The sequence below is a fragment of the Coffea arabica genome, chromosome 11e, assembly GCF_036785885.1.
Source record: "Coffea arabica cultivar ET-39 chromosome 11e, Coffea Arabica ET-39 HiFi, whole genome shotgun sequence".
NCBI classification, from domain to species: domain Eukaryota; kingdom Viridiplantae; phylum Streptophyta; class Magnoliopsida; order Gentianales; family Rubiaceae; genus Coffea; species Coffea arabica.
Window position 1 is genome coordinate 12,361,062 of NC_092331.1, and position 22,724 is coordinate 12,383,785.

The 22,724-nt window shown below is 33.7% G+C and overlaps 1 protein-coding gene across 20 annotated transcripts in view; it reads left to right on the forward strand.

The window, feature by feature from the left end:
- Window positions 1-4,367: 4,367 nt before the first annotated feature.
- Window positions 4,368-22,724, forward strand: part of LOC113717847 (uncharacterized) — a 29,676-nt gene continuing 11,319 nt past the window's right edge. For 2 of the 20 annotated variants that reach the window (XR_003454513.2, XR_003454512.2), the window contains exons 1-2: window positions 4,390-4,709; window positions 6,104-6,211. Coding sequence is in view for 7 of the 20 variants with exons in the window: in XM_072072787.1 (XP_071928888.1) it covers window positions 5,903-5,933; window positions 6,081-6,211; window positions 12,340-12,555 (378 nt within the window). In the remaining 13 variants the exon portion in view is untranslated. Of the gene's footprint in view, window positions 4,710-4,921; window positions 4,995-5,808; window positions 5,934-6,080; window positions 6,212-6,482; window positions 7,042-12,312; window positions 12,648-22,724 lie in introns of those variants that run through there. The other 18 variants (XR_003454511.2, XR_003454509.2, XM_072072787.1 and 15 more) reach the window with 17 other exon arrangements.

Genomic DNA, 22,724 nt, shown 5'->3' on the forward strand with positions numbered 1-22,724 from the left:
CCATATGCAAAACCCATGACCTTTTTCACCAAAAAAAGGATTGATTGGTTGATAAGTATGTAAGTTAAGCTCAAGGGATGCACAATTTGACACTAGGTTGTTTTTAATTTACATAGAAAATAGAATATGTTTGTTATTTGACTTTAATTCGAGTACCAAGAACATCAAACATTCATGTCTAAATGAAAAATTTCAAAAGAAAGGAATTAAACTTATACCTGGCTTTCTTCTGTCTACGCCCCCATGGAGTTTGAATGGAAGCTAGTGTTGTGCTTCTCTTAGTTGCGATGAATATGGCCAATGAGTATAGTTATTTATATAGAAAAATGACACTTGTTAAGATGATGTAATTACGTATACCTAGCCAGCAAAGAATCTGAAATGTACGGGAAAAAAATTGAAGGTTAGAGATTTTTTAATAAAAGTTAATTGAAATAATTCTCTATAAGCCCCACCAGATATTGTTATTAAAAGCTCTTTTATTTGCATTGTGCCCATCTCAACATAAAAAGAAAATATTTAAACCATAGAAGAAGTTTTGCAATGAGAAAAAAGTTAAGTTTTTCAATGAACTTTGGCTGCTTACTTGTGTTGTGAACTTTAAACGAGACATTTTTTTTTGTCTTTTGTAACCCAACTTCCATTAATCCTTATCCATGGCAATTATTGAGTATGAGACTTAACGCATTTTAATGTTGGATTATGAAATATGTCTATTAATGCTCAATAATTTAAACTTTTGATTGTTGAAGAATCCTTTTTTGCTTCAGCTTTCATAGCATTTTAATAATTCCTTAGAAGTTCTAGCAAAAAGTTAAATGTATTCTTATCGGGAGTAGATGACATGATGGGCTTGCAACTGTGTTCTTTTGTTCCAATGCCTCGAGGGACTCTTCTTGTGAGCTACGTAGGACTTTCTTTGATCACTACCAGGCTGAGTTATAAAGATTGCTTGCCTATTTTTAATAAAATTCAGCAAAAAATTAAAAGTTGGGCTGCTAAGAAGCTTAGCTATGCGGGCAGGGTTCAACTGATTATTTCAGTTCTCAGTGGGGTGCATCAAGACTAGACAAGTGTGCTTTTGTTGCCTAAAGCTGTGGCAAGACGAATTGAAAGCATGTTAGTTTCTTTTCTTTGGGCTGCAGAATTAGAAACTCACTATGCAGCTAAAATGAGTTTGAAAGATATATGCAAGCGAAAGAAAGTCGAAGGATTAGGGATTAAGGGAGATTGGTTTGTGGAATAAATGCCTGATAATGAAGCTGATACGGAATTAATATATGTCAAAAAAAGGACTCTTTGTGGGTTAAACGGATCCATTCTTATATGCTGAAGAATCGTAGTATTTGGGAGGTCAAGGAGCCAATTCATACCTCGTGGCTATGGAGAAAAGTTCCAGGACTTAGACCTCTGATTTATCCATTTATTCAAGGCTTGATTGGTGATGGATGTGATATGGCATCCATTAGGGCCATTGCATTATTAGTTCTCTGAGTCTCTATTGAGGAGTTTGGGAATGGATAAAACCTCCAAGGTCGTGAATCTAATTAAGAATAGTAAGATGGAATTGGCCAAAGGGAAGGAGATGTACTAACGAGGTACTCCTTGCTTTGCAACAAAGTTTCTCCGGTAAGCCTCTTGGATAACTCGCATAGAGCTGACCAATGTTAAGTGGTTAGGTTCTAGTAGTGGTTAGTTCTCTGTACAATCTGCTATGGAGAAGGTATTCCCTGCTGGTGGAAAGGAGAAAAGGAACAAATTGGTGTGGGCAAAAGGATGTGTCCCTCGCTTTGATTTTGTTTTGTTGGCCGTTGTTGAGACAAAGGTTAAACGCAAAAGATAGGTTGAGAGGCTGCAGAATTAGATCGTTATCCCCAACTTGTGAACTGTGTCACGAAAAGGATGAGTCCAGAGGCATATTTTCTTTGAGCGTGCATTTTCTAGCATAGGTTCTTTTCTCAACTAATTGAGAAGACTTGCTTTTGCTGCTACAATTTATCATCTTTGGCAAGCTTGGAATACTTGTGCTTTCAAGAAAAGGTAGATTGCTAGCAGTGAATGTGGTAAACAACATTGTAATTGCTGTGAGATTTACTCTTGTGTCTTGGTCTAAAGTCCCGAGAACATGGGAGAACCTGACGTTTGTCTGGACCATCAATATTTTCCTGGATAGATTATGTCTTGCACTTTCCTTTTGTTTAGTTTTTCTGTCTTTTTTAGATCTAATTTTAATTAGAGTCAATAATGGTCTGAGTGTATAGATATAGAGAAACTAGGGGAAAAAATGGGAAAAAAATTTTATGTAAAGCTTTCAATGTTTGATCAATGGGAAAAAAATTTTACTTTTGGCAAAAAAAAAAATATTAATATTGAATTATTTCTTGCATATTAGGTCATCATTTTTTCAAATGTAATTCATGGCATTCTTATGCAAATGACAAACTATTCCTATAACTAAGAGTCACATACTCATTAGGCTTCTTTAATTATGAAGCAATGTTCAAGGAACTGAGTTTACTCCTTTTGCAAAGCGCATCGCAAAACTACTATTTTTATGGCACTAATTAATTACTTTTCTCACTCATTTGTTATTCATACAACATTTTTCTTTTAGAATTTCTATTTCTAATCATGACTTTTCATATGTGGAAAAAAATACTTTATCGTCATAATATGGAGTATGTCTATGTACTTCTTAAGTCTATCCTCGCCCCCTCTTTCTTCAAAAATAATTATGACGAATCTTAGTAAAAATAAAGCTCAGATTAAACAATCACAAAGTCAATCTCATTCTAAACTAGCAAATTAAAGATGAGGAGAAGCAATTAGACAACCATATCATTTAGGTTTCAAAGGCAAAAAAAAAAAAAAAAATAGCACTAAAATAAATGATTCTCTAGGATCTAATGAAGCCCACTTAAAAGTATATATAGGGAAACACTTCAAAAATAAAGTTGGCAAGAACCAATTTTGTCAAAGAATCGTTTATGAGAAATTGTAGTACTATATTTTGGAAGGTTAAATTAGTACAATAACGAATTGTTGTGTTTTCCCTAAAGATGCTATTACAATAAAAATAACATAGATATATACAAATTGGTGCATATGTAAGGGAAAGTGCAGATACCAAAAAAATAATCCATCAGGACACTAGAGTGCAAATGACGACTTGTTTTAATTTGAGTAATCTTATAGAACAACAAATGCAAGGCAATTTGTAAGATAATTTATAGAACAACGGATGTAAGGCAAGAACTTGTACGTGATATTATTGTTCTTAAGGAAATAATACTCCAATAAAATATAACATAAGACTGTCTCAAACAATGCGAGTTGGCTCATATTTAGAATTAACAAGCTAGGTTCTTGAGGTTCCCCAGTGACCAGAGAAGGGTGTTTAGAGTTTTTTCTGTTGTTAGGTTCAGAATTCGAATCCTATATGTGACAACAGATGGGTGTAAGAAGAGTGTGAGAAGGTTTAAAAAAAAAAAAGAGTTATTGAAATTCATTAGTTCCAAGCTTATATGGTTCTCATGAGCAAGATTTTGACAGAGTTGGATTAATTTAGTTTGCCTATTGAACTATTTGTACGAGTAGTTACTCCAATAATTAATCGTTCTTAATATAGTTAAAGAGAAGGATAGATTAAAATGAAAAGTTTGTAACGGACCCCATTATCTCGGAGATTGAAGAAATAAATAATATATAGTAATCACTAAAATGTTAATATAGTTTGTGAGTAGGGATGAATGACGAAATCAAACTACTTGATATTTGGGTCTAGTTTGACTTAGAGTTTGTACGAGTTTGGTTTAAACTTGAATCATATTTTTTATTCATAATTTCAAAGTTGACTCGATTAGTATAGAATTGGAATATATAAGTAAAAAAAAAAAATTAAAGTTATGAGCTTGAATTGGAATATATAAGTAAAAAAAATTCAAGTTATGAGTTTGATTAAAGTTCAGTTTGATAAAAATCTTGCTTGTGTCTCAATAAATAATCAAGCCAAACTGGAATGCAATATCAAAGCCATTAAAATATAATTAAACAAACTCGAGCATTAGGGCGTTTTGGTTTGTTCGATTTGATTAGTTTCGTTTACGGCCCAATTAGTAACATAATATCTATTAAAATTAGGCATAGTGCTAATATGCTTGTTTTGAACACATTAAAACAAAAGTGGAGTTTAATTATACTCACAAAATTATAAGCGCTTTCATATCAAATGTTAAAAGGAGCAAACTGTTGATATAAGAAGACTTTAGGGGGGAATGTAAAACTCTAACATGAATATGGGGAAACTTAGAGCAAGGTACCATAAATTTTCTTGTTCTGAGGGTTAAATTGAAAATATTTCTTGCTCTATTCAAAGCTTTTCATCATTTTGGAGGGCCATCTGACTATTAAACCCAAAATTTAATGAATTTCAGAACTGGAGCCAAAGAGGTCTCCCCCCTTTCTTCTGTGACCTGGATAATTTAGGGTTCACATTTTCTCCAAATTTAGTGTGTTCTAATCTTGAATTTGTCCAAAAGATTGGATCTTTCAAGTTTATGATCTATGGGTTTGTCAATTGGAGCTCGTAGCAGCTGAAGGGATCATTTTTCTATTACTCCAGTTTCACTCATGGGCTGCACACTTATCAGATTTTACTGCAAAAAGGGCTATCTTTCTTTCAATTTCTTGTTCTGAAAGCACAGCTCAAGGTATAAAGTAGGCTAAGTAATCCCTTTTCCTTTTTTCCTTTATTTTTTTTGGAGCCATTGTTTGGGTTTTTCGTTTTCTTTAGAATTGGGATCAATATAACTACATGTAGTGATTAATCATCTTAGGCTCAATTTTGCTGAAAAGTCTTTTTTCTTTTGGGATTTTTGTTTCAGTTTTCATAATTTGTTGTTGTTCGAGAAATCTTTTGTAGTTCATATTTATGATCAGCTGAGAAGTGAGAACCCTCTGGAAGCTACTTTAAAGTGATGAATTGCACTCTCTCTGTAAGGAAATGCTATTTGTTTACTCAATTAGGGTGTTTTTGTATTCATATACTATGCATAGGTTGTATTTGTGTGTGTGGATTTTGAAGAAGATATATTGGTGTAAAAACTTTGACTTGTCTGCATTTGAGAAAAACTTCAAAAGAAATCTAATATATTTGGTTTACATTAAGCCTTTTATGTCCAATATTTTGCTTAGTGCTGAACTATTATGCAAATGCAAGTTTTTGACTTGGCATTCTTTACGTTTTACTTTTGTGATAACGCCTGTTGAGGCTTATTTTTCTGTTTACTAGTAAGTCAGGATGTTATGCTGCCCTTTTTTTTTGTGAGAGTGTGTGTGTGTGCGGTTTTTTTCTTTTTAACTTCTTTAAAGGCTTTCCCTATAAGCAAACATTAGTGCCGGCTATTTTATTTTATTTTTTCTCTTCTTTTTTCAACTACTTGGATTTCAAAGTTGAGGAGCTAAATCGAGTAGTTCAATTCGTGCGGTCATACTTCATAGCCTCCACTTGGCAGATTGCACCGGGTGAGCAGTACAGAAGATTGGGAGTGTTGCCCTGTTTTCCCTCGAATTCCTGGTTCTAAATAAGCTTGAGCAATCCTTTTTATGCAAAACCCAAAAATTGTGCTACCTTCCTGCTTCTCTGCTTCTCCCATTTTTGTGCCAAACATGAAGTTTCCTGATATTCTCTGTTAGTGACTTCCTTTTTTTGTTTGTTTTTAAGATACTTTGGGTCATTGTTGATAGCTTTTTGAGCATTGACACAATTATAGCTCTTAAACTTGCTTATAATTTTCTTTTGGAGGTCAGGAAGGTTAGGGAACGGTTGTTTTTGGTGTTTGTGTTGGAAGCATGAAGTATATTTAACTTCTTGTCATGTCAAAGGTCCAAACAATGACAATGGATGTCTCTGCTAGATGTTGGACCTAAAGATGGTTTGTCATTGTTGCTTTATGTTGTTTCAAAATATTGTGCATAGGCAAAGCAATAGATTCTCTTAAGAAAAATCATGTTGGTTTGCTTCTGGTGCAAGGCAGAAAGCCATTAGGTTCGTTATAACTAATGTACATAATTTGATGTAGGAATTCTTCATCTGATGTTGCAGACTATCTTGATCACATCTAATGGAGCTTGTAAGCTGGGTGCATTTGGTTTCACGCCTACAGGTCACTCATCCAGTGATTCAGCTAATGTGCAGGCTTTCCACTATGCTGTGAGTGTAAATTTTCACATCACAGTGAAAAACAGAATATAATTGCATGTTTTTTTGAGTTCATTTTTCTACTGCATTTCTAGTTATTGAATTTGTGATTTGATTGTGTTTCTTTTATCTGAATCTTATTGCTGTTAAGCATGCTGCTGGACCTGCCTTAGCTTTTTGATTTATCATGGAAAATCCGTTGTTTGAATAGTAGAATCTTAAACAGATTTGGTAGCTAATTGGTTCTTGGAAAGGTTTAACACAAATTTTCTTCATAAATTAGTGCTTGGACCTATATCAATGCTATATCTGAGCTCAAGTATGAGCTATATATGAAGAGGAGCCAGGTAGATCCTTATGGTTTCATGTTACATTAGAGTTAGCTCTATGTTGTTGATGAGTAACGAATAGAGAGAAGTCTTGTGGGAGGGGTTTTGGAAGGACCGAAGTGCATGATATATGTAGATTTGGTGAGTATGATCCTCTCAACATGCTGGCCTATGTTATCGCCTTAGACTCAATCAAGACAAGTACATCGAAGATTAGGGATGACAACGCGACAGGTGCCTTGCCTTGCAGGGGAAGGAATGGGACAGGGGAGAATTTTTCTCCTTCTACTTCAAATGGGGTGGGGGAGGGACCAATATATATTTTGACAAAAGCTTTGTTCTTCATATCATTCAATTCTTTTGAGTCTCTTTTGATTAGTAGACAGACAAAAGAATATATCAGTTTTTTGGCTAGAACTTACTGTTATACTAGCACCAAATGTTCTTGACTGTGATTGCAACATCTCCAATTATGGGAAGTAAGAGTGTCCATATAAGATGGATTAGTGACTACTAGTGAACCAATTTCTCGATTGCAAACACCACAAGCCCTATAACAGAGATCAAGGGCATAGGATTCATGATTTCTTAATATGTTAGGATCCTAACACGCCCCACTAGGATTATACCGCTACAATACAATTGACCGCGTGCCAAACCCAAAAATGAAGCCCTGTAGCTTATGATCAAGTAAAATGTGTGGCTAAATAAAAACGAGGCTAAATATAGTGGCCACCTCTGGGGCACTCGTTTTGTCATATGTGTAGAAAAAATGAGGCTAAATAAAAAATACGAAATATAGTGGCCACGTCCAGGGCACTCGTGAGGATTGTGGAGCTAGGGTCGGGGTGGGGGAAGCGGGGGATGGGGCGGGAACGGGGGAAACTTTTATAACACTGGGCGGGAGATGAGGAGTGTTAGGACTGGTCCAGGAATAAATAAACTAAAGTTAGAATAAAATAGGCGATATAACCGACCATATAATGCTTATGCGGTAGACACCAGTCATATAATACTTAGGCGGTAAAACCGACCATAGAAAAGGGTTGTGGCAACCCAATAAAGACAAATAACAAAGCAAAATAAAAGACACAGAGATTTACGTGATTCGGTCAAATTGACCTACGTCCACGGGCGGAGGAGGAGCAAATCTTTCACTATGAAGAAGATATACAAAAACCTTAGGAAAGTGGTTCCTAAACCCAAAAAACACCTAATACTAGAACACGAGAGAGCCCAAAGTATTTCTACTACAAAAGGTTTAATGACCCAAAGGCCCAAATAGCCTACTAATGCTCTTTTGGTTTGGTGCACTTAATTTCATCTTAGGCCTCCTTATTTATAGTTGAATAAGGGGAACCATACCAACACAAGCCTCCGATGCGGGATAAAATTATGCCACAAAAATAAAAAATTGTGGTTTTGAAAAAATCAACAAATCTCTATTTTGGCATAATTTCTAGTCCCATCAAAAACTGCTCCACCTTTTCCACATAAGCCCCAATGGGTCTAAATCACCAACAACGAATACCAACCAAGTCCAAGCACTGTTTGAACTTGTAAGCTGGAAGAGGTTTTGTAAACATATCGGCTGGATTGTCCTTGGTATTGATTTTCTGAACAAGACCTTTTCTTCAGCAATGATATTACGAATGAAGTGATACTTCACATGATACTAACCAAGTCCAAGCTCTGCTTTAGTCAAGTGTATAGCACTTCGTCCTCTCATGATACATCTGGTCTTTAGTCAAGTGTATCCAAGTCCAAGCACTACTTTAGTCAAGTGTATAGCACTTCGTCCTCTCATGATACTTCTGGTCTTTAGTCAAGTGTACAACACTTTGACTATCACATTGATGTGAACTATCACTTCATTCGGGATATCATTGTTGAAGGAAAGGTCCTTGTTCAGAAAATCAATACCAAGGACAATCCAGCCGATATGTTTACAAAATCTCTTCCAGCTTACAAGTTCAAGCAGTGCTTGGACTTGGTTGGTATTCGTTGTTGGTGATTTAGGTCCATTGGGGCTTATGTGGAGAAGGTGGAGCAGTTTTTGGTGGGATTAGAAATTATGTCAAGGTGGTGATTTGTTGATTTTTTCAAAGCCACAATTTTTGACTTTTGTGGCATAATTTTATCCCACATCGAAGGCTTGTATTGGTATGGTTTTCCTTATTCAACTATAAATAAGGAGGTCTAAGATGAAGTTAAGTGCACCAAACCAAGAGAGCATTAGTAGGCTATTTGAGCCTTTGGGTCATTAAGCCTTTTGTAGTAGAAATATTTTGGACTCTCTTGTGTTTTAGTATTAGGTGTCTTTTGGGTTTAGAAACCATTTTCCTAAGATTTTTGTATATCTTTTTCATAGTGAAAGATTTGCTCCTCCTCCGCCCGTGGACGTAGGTCAATTTGACCGAACCACGTAAATCTCTGTGTCTTTTATTTTGTTTTGTTATTTGTCTTTATTGGGTTGCCACAACCCTTTTCTATGGTCGGTTTTACCGCTTAAGTATTATATGACTGGTGTCTACCGCCTAAGCATTATATGGTCGGTTATACCGCCTATTTTATACTAACTTTAGTTTGTTTATTTCTGAATCAGTTTTAATAAGGAGAGCTCTCCCACCACGTTGCCATCTCTATTGATGATGTCATATAAGTGATTCAACCTGTAGACACCCATTTTTCAACTAGTTCTGCTAATCTTTTAACTTTTTACTATTATTTTGGAATGTACAAAAGTTTAAAAAAATCCGGTTTATTAACTTAACTAGAGCCATTTATATTTTCTCACCCAAAAAGAAAAACAGGAAGAGAGACCTTAGCAGCATCGTCCAACTCTTTTTCTCTTTTCACCCATCAAGCTAGCACAAGGACGCATAGCCAGCTCAATACTGGTACTGCCTTACCTACCAAAATTCTCCACTAAGCCACGTCTCAAAATTCATCACCACCGTAGTTTCATCATGATCAAATACCAAAGGACTTGATTTCTCCCTTCATCAGCATGACTCTAGATTGATCATTAGAAGGCCCAACTACCATTTCTACCCCTTTACAGTACAGCATCATCATCCTCTATAAGACGGTGATAATCATCCCTCGTATTGGACGTTGTTTAGGCTTTAAGTTAAAAATTTCTAATTATTCAATTAATTAATCTCAATTACCTTGCTTTTCCGCAAGTGTACGGGTTGGGTCGACATGTGACTTATTAAGAATATAACTTTCAAAATTATTTGTAAATTGTTTTCATAAATAAACAAACATACTTGTACTAAGTCTTCACATATTTGCATGATAAATTAACTTAGAACATGCTTATGAAATACAATGAAGTTGTAAACTTGAAACCACCTAAATTCATCTCCTACTAATGTGAGCATGTAATTTAGGATTCATATATTTTGAACTATACATGTAAGGCAAATTTTATGCACTGACACGTGCTTAAATGATTCATAGTTGGTGATCAAATAACTTTAAATATGAGAGTAAATATATGAACCAATAAGTTCAAAAGATAGGGAAGTTCAACACATGTTAATACCAATCAACAAACTATAAGTTCATCTTTACCTCTAAAAACAAATAGTTTAGCTAGTCATGGAATTTGACATGTCAAGACATATAATACTCTTGTAACAAAATATGAATAACATAAAAGTGATCTAGGCTATTAACTTGTGACTTATTAAGAAGATAACTTTCAAAATTATTTGTAAATTGTTTTCATAAATAAACAAACTTACTTATACTAAACCTTCACCTATTTGTATGATAAATTAATTTAGCACACGCTCATGAAATACAATGAAGTTATAAATTTGAATCCACCTAAATTCATCTCCTATTAATGTGAACATGTAATTTAGGATTTATATTTTTTGAATTACAAATGCAAGGCAAATTTTATGCACTAACACGTGTTTGAATGATTCATAGTTGGTGATCAAATAACTATAAATATCAGAGTAAATATATGAATCAACAATTTCACAAGATAGTGAAATTCAATACACATTAACACCAATAAAAAAACTACAAGTTCATCTTTACCTCTAAGAACAAATAGTTTAGCTAGTCATGGAATTTGACATGTCAAGACACATGATACTCTTGTAACAAAATATGAATAACATGAAGAAGTAAGAGTGAAATTTGAATAAATCTTATTCAAAACAAGCTCCTCAAGCTCCTCAAGCTCTTCTTTACAACTTTATTCTTTAAGATTGGAACAAAAGTAGTTCTTCACTTTTGCTTTCTTTTTCTTAAGTTAAAGAAAAACTAGAACTAATTTCTAAGATTAGAAAATTAATTAGCTAACTATCCAATCTCTCTTTGCCCTAAGTAATTCTCTTATTTATAGCTCCTTATTGTTCTTTACGCGACAAAATATAATAATTTTCTTCCATGTAAATGCAAAACAAAAGTTGTCTTCAAAATTTAAAGGAAGTGGATTCATGGAATCTAAGTGATTTGAGATGACAAAAAGATGCTTTTGAATTTGTTTGAGTTTGATCTTCTAGCCACCAAGATGTCTAATTAACTTTCCCATCCAAATGTAAGAAGACATGGTTCAAAATGAATAGGGTAAATTATCTTTTACCTCTCTGTGGTTTGGTGCTTTACCACATAACTCTCATATGGTTTAAAATTTTATATACAACTCCCTCATGATTTGGGTTAAAATATCATTATTATTTTTTTGTTAAAACTAATGGTCAATAATAAAAAGTCAATCAAACTAATAAATTGACAAATTATCCTTTCATTATTTCTTTTTGGGTAAAATATCAAAAAATTTCCTATGATTTAACAAATTCTCAATTTAACTTCCTTTGATTTGAAAACTTACACTAGAATTCTTGGTAGTTTCGACTAAATTAAAAATTGAATAGAAAGTATCTAATCTAACGGTTGTGTGTGAAATGTCAATATTCTCCCTACTATATGTGAGATGTTTTTTGTTCAATTTTCAATTTAGTTGAAATCACAGAGAGTTATAGTGTAGTTTTTTAAATCAGAGAGAGTTAAATTGAATATTTGACAGATCATAGGAAATTCATTTATAGAGGGGCAATATTGATATTTTACGTATAACCCTTAGATTCGATGCTTTTCGTCTAAATTTCAATTTAGTTGAAATCAAAGGGAGTTATACTGTGGGTTTTCAAATCAGAGAGAGTTAAATTAAAAATTTAGCAAATTACAACGAGTTTTTTGGTATTTTATCCTTTTTTTTGCTCCAAACATATAAAAGAAGAAATTGAAGTAAGAAATAGATAAATAAGAAATTAAAATACCATTAAACATTTGGTTTAAAAACCTATAATGATATTTGTAGTTAAAAAAGATTTGATATTTTTTATTTATTTATTTATTTTATATTTCCCTTCCATCTTTGGTGTTTCTTATTTATTTATTGTTTATTTTCCTTCCATCTTTTTTGTATTTGGAGAAAAATTAAGATTTTGTAGATTAAAGTATAGGCTCCGTTTGGATATGCTGTTTTTGGGGGTATTTTACAAAAACAGCACTATTCATTTTTTGGAAAACAATCAATGTTGTTTGGATTAGTTGTTTTTCAAAAATAGAGTGTTTTTGAAAAACAAGCGTGTATGGATTCACTGTTTTTGAAAAACAACATTTAATTTTTTTTTCCTCTGTGTTTGAAATACTGAATGCCATTTGCACTTAAACAATTATCAATTTTTTAATATATAGATGAGACATAAGTGTACAATTTATTGGGCGTACTATCTGAACAAATAATGACAGGAGATGTTCTACTGGTGTTGATGATAGTACATCATATCGGCTATTGCTCTCCTACTTTCATTCCATTCAGCAATTCCTGCAGCCGACATATCTGGAGCTTGTGCTGCGGGCATTGGGTTGAAGGGGTTTATGTTATCTGTCAATGCTATATCTGCTTCTTCTTCAACAAAATATGCGTCATTTGGAACATGCTCGCGCATGAAGTTGTGCAAGGCACAAGAAGTCAGGCTAATATTATTTTGAGTAGCCATCATATACTTCTGCATGGGGCCCTTAAGTATTGAAAACCGCTTCTTCAAGACACTAAATGTGCGTTCTATAATATTTCTTAACGATGCATGCCGTTTGTTGAAGAGTGTCCTCACTGCCCGCTCTTGCGCGGTTCTCCGTCATCCGGGTGAGTATTATATCCGTAGAAACTTCACTTATTACTTCCTCCGACCAACATTCCACCCTCTCGGATCCGTAACCAAACACGCACGAAAAAGGTAATACTCGTCGAGTATGCCTCACGAGATCTCAAGAGATCAAGTTTTGATTTTTGAACACGCACGAAAAGGGCGATACTCCACGAGTATGCCGAACAAGATCTCAAAAGATCAAGTTGTGTTTTGTTATTCTCTTGGTTTATCAACCTTCTCGACCAAACCCATGCTGACTCGAGTTGCAAGATTGGCCAAGAGAATTGGGCGTCCCCATAAGTCGAGGAGATTCACTCCACCCGACAACACGACACGCATGGCAACACGACATGCACATGAAAACGGGTATATTTTAGTAGACGAGATTCACTCAAATCGACTTTGAAAACCAAGTTAATGCAAGTAAAGTTCGAGTAAAGGAGAGCGAGTGCGATAAAGTACACACTCGTCTCATCAAGTGATATTCACGTATATAAGCAGGAAAATCAAGTAAACACGACAAGTCATGCACTTGACACTCACCAAGTATTAAGTGCAAGTAGGGTCAAGGAAAATTCAAACGTCCACCGTGGGATCCTCTTGAAGGTCCTCGTGTGCGCCTGAGCAAATAATAGTGAATTATTATTCACCCAACCCAATTATCGAGAAATAATTCGTGCATTATTGTAATTTAGGGAATTTTTGTGAAAAGGAGCCTTAATTACTTGTAAATCGAGGTTCGAGTGGCGTTTCATAAAGTACAGGAACATTTGGGTTTTTATCTTGGAAATCGAGGTTAAAACGTTTGCATAATGTCCAAAAAATAAAGGGTTCTTGGAAAACTCTATTTTCTTAAAAGTTGAAAATTTTCAGTTTTGATATGGATCTTTGAAAAATCGTATCTCACTCTATACAAGTTTAAAATTGGAAAACTTTCTACCGTTGAAAATCTCTTGGAAAGTACTAAAAGTTCTTAGAAGACACTTTTCCATGAATCTAAGTGGAAGGTATTCAAAAATGAGCTTGAAATCACTGTTCCAGAATGTTCAGGATTGAGCTGGGGTTGGTTTTTCGCTAACTTTGGAAATTTGGCAGAATTCACTCGTTGCAAACCAGCCCTTGAAATTTATAACTCAATTAGAGGTGCAAGTAAGGTTTAGGACAGAACAAGTGGATCAAGAATCGGAGTTTCGAGCACCAAGATATGGTAATTCAAAGTTGGGGAAAATTCAAGACTGGAGAAGAATTTCCAGATTTGAACTTCCAACATTGGAAGTTTAGTTAGGTATCGAAAAGAACTTGGATTGGTACCAAAATTGACAGTATTTTACTCTTATATGAAAGGTATCTCTCTATCAAATTTCACAGAAAAATACCTTCGGGAAGGTAGTCAACGAACCAACTAAAGTTTGGAAAAATTCTTAAGGCAATCTGCCTTTAATCATTTTCTTTCCAAATCCAATCGTTTGGCTAAGAAAATCCTCCAATCATGGTTCATATGTGAAAGGAAAGTCTAAGGAACATTCATGGTACATTTGGTAGGTGTTTAACACCAAGAATTTCATTTAGTAAGACCACAACAAGTCTCATCTCAAATCTGTCCAAAACTAGATTTTTCCAAAACAGAGCAGTGTTCTTGTTTTGATCACAACTCAGTCGACTTAACTCGTAATTGAGCATGGTTTATGGCGTTGGAAAATACATTCATAGGGCTAAAAATTCACAGAAGAAAATGTTTTGAAATTTGGCAAACAACCAGCTCGAAATTGAGCCTCAAGTTGCTGCCTCTACAAATCATTCCAGCAGAACAGAGAAACAGGACAACTATCTTAAAACGAATGGTTCGGCTCCCACACATGGAACCAGAACGTGCATTTTATACCGTTGGAAAGGTATGGATGTCTAGTTTCAAATTCCACTGACGGCACTCGATTTCAACGTCAGAGGACAAAGTTATGGTCGAAATGCTACCGCTGGACAGGGTTATCCGAAAACAGTTTTCCAGCTTGACTAGTTCACAAATAAATTCATTTGCCCAACCAAACGTTAATGTTTTCCAATGAAAATTTTTACACATCTAATACAACATATAAACATCAGATTCAAGCCATTAAATCATAAAAAATTGGCCTTATCATGGCCGAACAAAGCAGGGGCAGTTTCGGAAATTTTTGTCATGGCCTCAACTTTGAGTTTCCAACAATAATATTCCATAGATCTATCATTTTAACCACTAAACCACCATTAAAATCCAACATTAAACCTCTTATCAGCAACAACCCAAGAGTGGGAGTTCATAGAGTCCACTTTTCAAATTTTCCAACTATATCAAGCCATCCACTTACATGCAAGTGTTTAGAGATGCATTTCTACTACCATAAACCAAGTTTAAGGTGTTGGATTATGGTATACCTCCTTAGTACTTTAGATCAGAAAATTTCGGTCCTCAAGAGGCTCCAAGAAATCGTGAAATGCAGCCCTTTGGTTAGCTAGATCCATCCTCCAAGTAGTTTGCTAGTTGATCTACAAGTTTGGTGAAGATTGGTTGGAGTTTTGTTGTTGATTTGGTGAAGAAATTTTTGAAACAATGGAGTTAGAGAGGGAGAGGGGCTAGCCGGCAATAGGAGAGAGAAGGGAGAGTGAGATTTGATCAAGGTTAGCTTCCAAGAGAAGATTAAAATGAGTGGTGTAAACTCACTCCAAGGTCAACTCTCATTAGGGCTCGTTTGGTCCATTTAGGGCTCGATTTTCTCTCACGTTTGGTTCACTAGTGCACTAAACCTCTAATGCACTTATGTTCATATAAATATTATTCACTCTTAATTGTCCCAAAATAATGGTATAACGTCCCTCAAATAAAGTCGCGCGTGAAAACGCGTATTTCCAATTTAGGCGCGATAAAGTGAAACTTTCGAGAAATTCTTATAACGATCGTACCACCAACTATCACTTGAGTACTTAAACCTAAATTTACCTATTTTAAGAACATTGTACATGTCTCCAATTTTCTGAGTTTAATGTACTCTTAATTGGTTAAAATTTCTCAAACACGTTTTCACTATTTTCATTAATCGAGCTTCCAAAAATTAATTTTTGAAACGAGTCGCTTTAAAAACATAATGAAGTCATAATTCCATGTATTTAAGTCTAATAAGGTTAGAAAATAATATTCGAGGCAATTGGCCAAATAAATAATTAAATGAGCTCGAAATAAGAATTTAAATAAGAAAATTTTGCGAGTCCTCACAGCTGGAAATTTGGAACTAAAGTTCGAAATTCTTATTTGGAAGTTAAAAGTCACATTAAAGATATAAATTTTCATACAAATTCATATCAAGGCTAAATACCATCATATCATGGATGAAAACTATAAAACAAAATTGAAAATTTTCACTAATATTCACAAATTTAGTTTATCTTCCATAAAACCTCTATATTCAAGTCATCTTCCTAATAAAATGCAAGATGAGAAAGAGAAAAAAAGTTTTCCAACTTAATACCTTCAACCTCTAGGAGAAAATGAAAAAATCAAAGCTTTCCTCTCTAAATAACTCCACTACAAGCCTCCTTGGCACCTTGTTGCAACTTTATTCGGATTAAACTAGTGATTCTCGTTTATTCTTCACTCAATCAAGGAAAGATCAAGATGAGAAATGAAGCTCTCTTCCTCTCTTTTTCCCTCTCTTTGGTTGGCCAATATAGAAGAAAAATGAAGGGAATTTTTGTGTTAGGAAAGATAAGAATGGAAGAAAGTTTTGGGTCAAAGGTAGCTTTGATTACCAACACTTGGCAATCATCCATTTTTCCTCTTTTTTTTTTTTTCTTTTTCCTCTCTTTCTTGGTCAATAATTTCTGCCAGCCCTAGGATAAAATTAGGAAAAGAAAAATAAGAAGATTAGAGAAAGAAAGTTTTGATCGAGTGGTGTCTTCGACCGGTAACAAATGGCGAGAGCCGGTTCAATCCTATTACTTTGCCTCTCTTGGCACTTTTAATCACATACTTTTCTCTTATTTAATACCCGCTTTTATCCACCAAATTTAGTACGCACACCTCACCGAACTCCTTCCTTCCTTGTTGCAGCCTTCTATGGATGGATTTAGAGTTTGAAGTTGATTTTTCTGCAAAATCTAGTTAGGAATCAAGATGAAACTTGAAGAAACTCTCTTTTTTTTCTTGCTTAAGGGAGTCGGCTAAAGGGAGGAAGAAAGATGATGGATTTTTCTTCAATTTTCTAAAATAAGAGCAAGGACAAGTCATTGGTCAAAGGATCTTAGACAAACTTTGAGGGATGAGTGACAAATGACGGCAAATGGTTCAAACCTATCTCTTTGTCTCTCTTGTGTTTTTAATCTCTAAAATAACTAGGATTTCTCTAATACACTTTTAACACTTCTAATCGCATAATTTCTCTAGCACCACACTTATTCTTGTCCACCAAATTTAACGGATACATCTCACTTGTCGGTCAAACTACCTTAATAATCTACAAGACTTAACATGCACTAAAATATAAAAAAAAAAGAGAAAAAATCTTAACTTAACCTTTAAAATCACTATCAAATTAAGGCTAGTAAATAAGCAAGTAAAGTAAAATTAAAAAGAAATATAAATTAATTTTTCAAAAATAGGAAAAAATTTAAAAATAATTTTTGGGTCCTCACACTCTCTTCAAAATTTTTACCTTCTATCACCTCAGATGACTCTAGAGTTGGTTGCTTGTGTATGGCGTATACCTGCGCTGACACTCTTGGTCTGTTTCCTCTTTCATTAGCTTGTCTAGAATTAGTTTTATCCCCTTGTTGAGTATTATTCCCTTGTTGCTGCTTTTTTGGATAGTTGCTAATTTGATTGTCAGTACTCCCACAAACTAAGCAGTTTTGCCCCTTCACCCAGCATTCATTTTCAGTATGATTTGTCTTTACATAGTATCCACAAGCCAAACAAGGAGCCATTTTTTGGCATTCTCGAAGAATTTCCTCTTGTTGCCCTTTTTCCACTTGACTTTCTCTTGTAGAATCTTTTTCTAGTGTTCTTAATGTCCATGGTGGGTAAAGTGAATGATTCGCTCTTTTTACTTTGGAAGACATTATATTTTCTCTAAGTTTCTCATGTGTATTATTAACTGTACTCCTTTTTCGTGTTTGGAAAACTTTTACCTATGCCTTCGCATTCTTAATTCTTTGAACTTTCTTAAGAGTTTTCGTAAAGGTAGTAACTTGAACCGCCGCCAATGCTTCTTGGATCTCCAGATTCAATCATTGTATAAGCCCTCTCACTCTCCTTCGCTTCATAACCACCAATTCAGGAGCAAATTTGGACAGTTTAGTAAATTGTGTTTCATACTCGGTCACAATCAGGGTTTCCTCAGAACGAGGGAATAATGCTTGACAAGGGGATAAAACTAACCCTAGACAAGCTAATGAAAGAGAGAACAGACCAAGAGTACCAATGCAGGTATACGCTATAGACAAGCAACCAGCTCTAGAGTCATTTGAGGCGATGGAAGGTAAAAATTTTGAGAACGAAATTTTCTTACGAGAGAGAGTGTGTGAGAAGCCGAAAATTATTTTTAAATTTTCTCCTATTTTTAAAAAATTAATTTATATTTCTTTTTAATATTACTTTATTTACTTATTTGCTAGTCTTAATTTGATAGTGATTTTAAATGTTAAGTTAAGATTTTTTCTTTTTTTTTATATTTTAGTGCATGTTAAGTTTTGTAGATTATTAAGGTGGTTTGATCAATTAGTGAGATGTTTTCGTTAAATTTGGTGGACGAGGACAAGTGTGGTGTTAGAGGAATTATGTGATTAGAAGTGTTAAAAGTGTATTAGAGAAATCCTAGTTATCTTAGACTCCGTTTGAATTAACTGTTTTTTGAGGTGTTTTTTAAAAATTTTACTGTAGTTGTGTATATGAAAAACTTTTATTGTAAATATTTTTTGAATTTTTTAGTGGTATTTTTAAAGTATATTTTTGAGTATTTTTATAATTTAAATTTTTTTTAAATATATATTGGCTTTGTTTCTATATATAAATATTTATTTATTTATATATATAATATTTTTTATTTCAATTTTGTTTTATAATATGCAAATTAATATATATAATACAAATATAATTTATAAATATGTATTTAATATACATATATAAATATATATATTAATATACATTTTATAAAATAAAATTGAAATATATATATTTATATATTTATATAAATATATTTTAACAAAATATAAATATTTATAATATGTATATAATAGCATTTTGTCTATAAATATTTATAAATATATTTATAAATATATATATTTCAGATTAGCAGCATAAAACAAAATTCAGAAGATCTACACTCCCTACCGATATAATCTGGAAAAAGACTTTCTAGTTCAAACAACTTATCCAGAACTATTCCAGCAATACTTAAATGATTATATGGAAGAAAGAGCTCAGCCGGAAGAAATTGAAGGAGAAATTGAAAAAGAAGACAACGATCATTATTGGCAAACAATGGGACCAGAAGAACTCCACAACATCGAGAATATGATGGAAGGATAATAGGACCTAGACACATTATTGTACATACCTTACAATTGAAAGCACTGAAAAGATGCCGGTCTCATAAATTTTGGCCATTGTCAGCCATATAGCCTTTAGCTTTTTGAAAATGTTGGCCATTGTAGGTTTTTTAACCATTATAGCCTTTAGCTTTTTGAAAATTTTTGCCATTGTAGGCCTTTTAGCCATTGTAGGCCATATAGCCTTTAGCTTTTTGAAAATTTTGGCCATTATCGACTATATAGCTTTTTGACATAGCATTTTAAAAATTTAGGCCACGGTCGGCCTCATAGACTAGACACCGGATTCCAACCAAGTTGAAATCCGCAAAAATAATTAGGAAACACAAGTCCGGATTTCAAATCTGAACAACAAGCCTATAAAAGCACCAGTCTCAAACCATTGTTGGGCACGATGCTTTCATAACTTGTAAATTAAAAAGCATTCCATATATTCAGTTCTAAACACTTTTGCAAGCTTAATCTTTCTAGTCATCTTATTATTGAGAGGAAAGGGAAACATAGAATAGAAATTACTACAGCCTACTCTAGATTTAATCCAAATAATCGGAAACGTTGAGAGAGATACTGTATTTTGGAGTCTTAAAAGTCCAAAAGACGGTGTAGTACCCATCATAGCCATACGGTCAAGAGTACTGCAAAGCGTAAGGGGAAGATCTGGTGAGACAAACCTCCAAAAACAGGATTCCAACTATCATAGCATCAGAAGGAAACTTTGGAATAAAAACAAGGAAGGTATAATTTCTGTAACCTCTATCAAGTATCGAGTACTCATATAATTTTTAAAACTCATATACTTTATAATTTCTGCATATAAACTCTGTATGAATTTTGAACTGTCTTTTCAGTTCACAACTACTCAAGAAAATTCATATAGAATAGCATTAGCAACTCTTAAACAATCAGATACATATTATTATTTTGATAAAATTTTAGAAGATTTAGAAACGTTAGATCAGATCTTATTACAGAAATAAAAAATAAATCTAGAAAAACCTATATTGCTTAATTCAAGGTTCCACAGATCTTATTACAGAAATTCTTTTTATTTTTATATTTTTCCTTTTATTCTAATTTTTGTCTTTCTATGGATTTTACTTCGGAATATCTGTGCCAAAGTAAATCTACTTTTGCTTGTCTAAGATTTCTGAGAAAGGATTCGGGATGGTGGTGTGTTACTTTTACTAATCTAGATTCTTCTGTTTGTATATATGCTAAACACTGATCTAACGTTTCTAAATCTTCTAAAATTTTATCAAAATAATAATATGTATCTGATTATTTAAAAGTTGCTAATGCTATTCTATATGAATTTTCTTGAGTAGTTGTGAACTGAAAAGGTAGTTCAAAATTCATACAGAGTTTATATGCAGAAATTATAAAGTATATGAGTTTTAAAAATTATATGAGTACTCGGTACTTGATAGAGGTTACAGAAATTATACCTTCCTTGCTTTTATTCCAAAGTTTCCTTCTGATACTATGAGAGTTGGAATCCTGTTTTTGGAGGTTTGCTTTACCAGATCTTCCCCTTACGCCTTGCAGTATTTTGACCGTACGGCTATGATGGGTACTACACCATCTTTTGGACTTTTAAGACTCCAAAATAGGGTATCTCTCTCAAAGTTTCCGGTTATTTGGATTAAATCTAGGGTAGACTATACTAATTTCTATTCTATGTTTCCCTTTCCTCTCAATAATAAGATGACCAGAAAGATTAAACTTGCAAAAGTGTTTAGAACTGAATATATGGAATGCTTTGTAATTTACAAGTTATGAAAGCATCATGCCCAACAATGGTTTGAGACTGGTGCTTTTATAGGCTTGTTGTTCGGATTTGAAATCCGAACTTGTGTTTCCTAATTATTTTTGCAGATTTCAACTTGGTTGGAATCCGGTGTCTAGTCTATGAGGCCGATAGTGGTCTAAATTTTTAAAATGCTATGTCAAAAAGCTATATGGCCGATAATGGCCAAAATTTTCAAAAAGCTAAAGGCTATATGGCTGACAATGACCAAAATTTATGAGATCGGCATCTTTTCAGTGCTTTCAATTGTAAGGTATGTACAATAATGTGTTTAGATCCTATTATCCTTCCATCATATTCTCGATGTTGTGGAGTTCTTCTGGTCCCATTGTTTGCTAATAATGATCGTTGTCTTCTTCTTCAATTTCTTCCGACTGGGCTCTTTCTTCCATATAATCATTTAAGTACTGTTGGAATAGTTCTGGATAAGTTGTTTGAACTATAAAGTCTTTTTCCAGATTATATCGGTAGGGAGTATAGATCTTCTGAATTTTGTTTTCTGCTGTCAATCTGAAATATGACCATCCGGATTTAAAATGTCTATAGGCTAAGTGCATAGCCTTTGAATTTCGGAGTTGTTCTTCTAGTGCTAAAGGACATTCTGCTATTATTGTCCTTGCTGCTGCTGGTGGAGTTGGATAAACATTGCTAACTTGAATCTTTATTCTATGAATTGTTGGTTCTAAATCAATGAGTCCAATCCATTCTGCTGGTACTGACTTAATTTTTACTCGAACCCATTGTCCATAATTTAGCATTTGTCTACAAAAATATGCTAAACTTGTTCCTAGCTGATATGAGTCATTCGGATCAGAAATTCAAAATTCTTTTAAGAATCCACAATCCATTAAGAACTGTGGTGTAAGAACTATTCTTTCTTGATTGACCATAAGGGCTACTGGAGTATATCTGTGTCGTTTAATAGATGCTCTGAGTATGAGAAAGTCAAGTGTATGTACACAATGGTTTCTGTATTTTTGATGGTCACAAGGTCCTGGATTATTTGGGCATTTTTATGTGGGTTGATCCAGTAAGATGGACTTATGTTAAGGCTGTAGTTGGTATTGGATTTGGTTGTTATTTCTTTGAAGTATTTTTGTACTGTTTCTAATTTTGCTAAGTGCTAGGCTTGCACTTTTTGGCTGATAATTTCTATGATTGATAAAGGGAAAGGTTCTAATAAAGAGTAAGGTCTAAAAAACATTCTGGGTTTAAGAAACTCAAAGGATCTATTTGAGATGGGTTGTTCTTTTATAAAAATCTCTTTTACTAGGCCGGATGAAGTGTGAGGACTCGAAAATTTTCTTATTTTTATAGAATATTACCGGGTTATTTAAATAATTATTCACTCATTTTCTCCGAATTATTTATTTCGACCATTTTAAATCCATTTAGATGGAACAACGTCTCTTTTATGTTTTTCAAGCGTTTTGTTGGAAAATTTACTTTTCAAAAATTCGTTTAGTTTGGAACAACGAGTGCACGTCTTTCGAGGCAATACTTGAATCGGGAGTGTATTAATATTGGAGAATTAAGAATGTTTAATAGTGGATTAAGAAAAGTTAATTGAGAAATTAATACTCGACTCATGTAAGAACTCACAAATTTACCTATTTTAAACTCCAGTT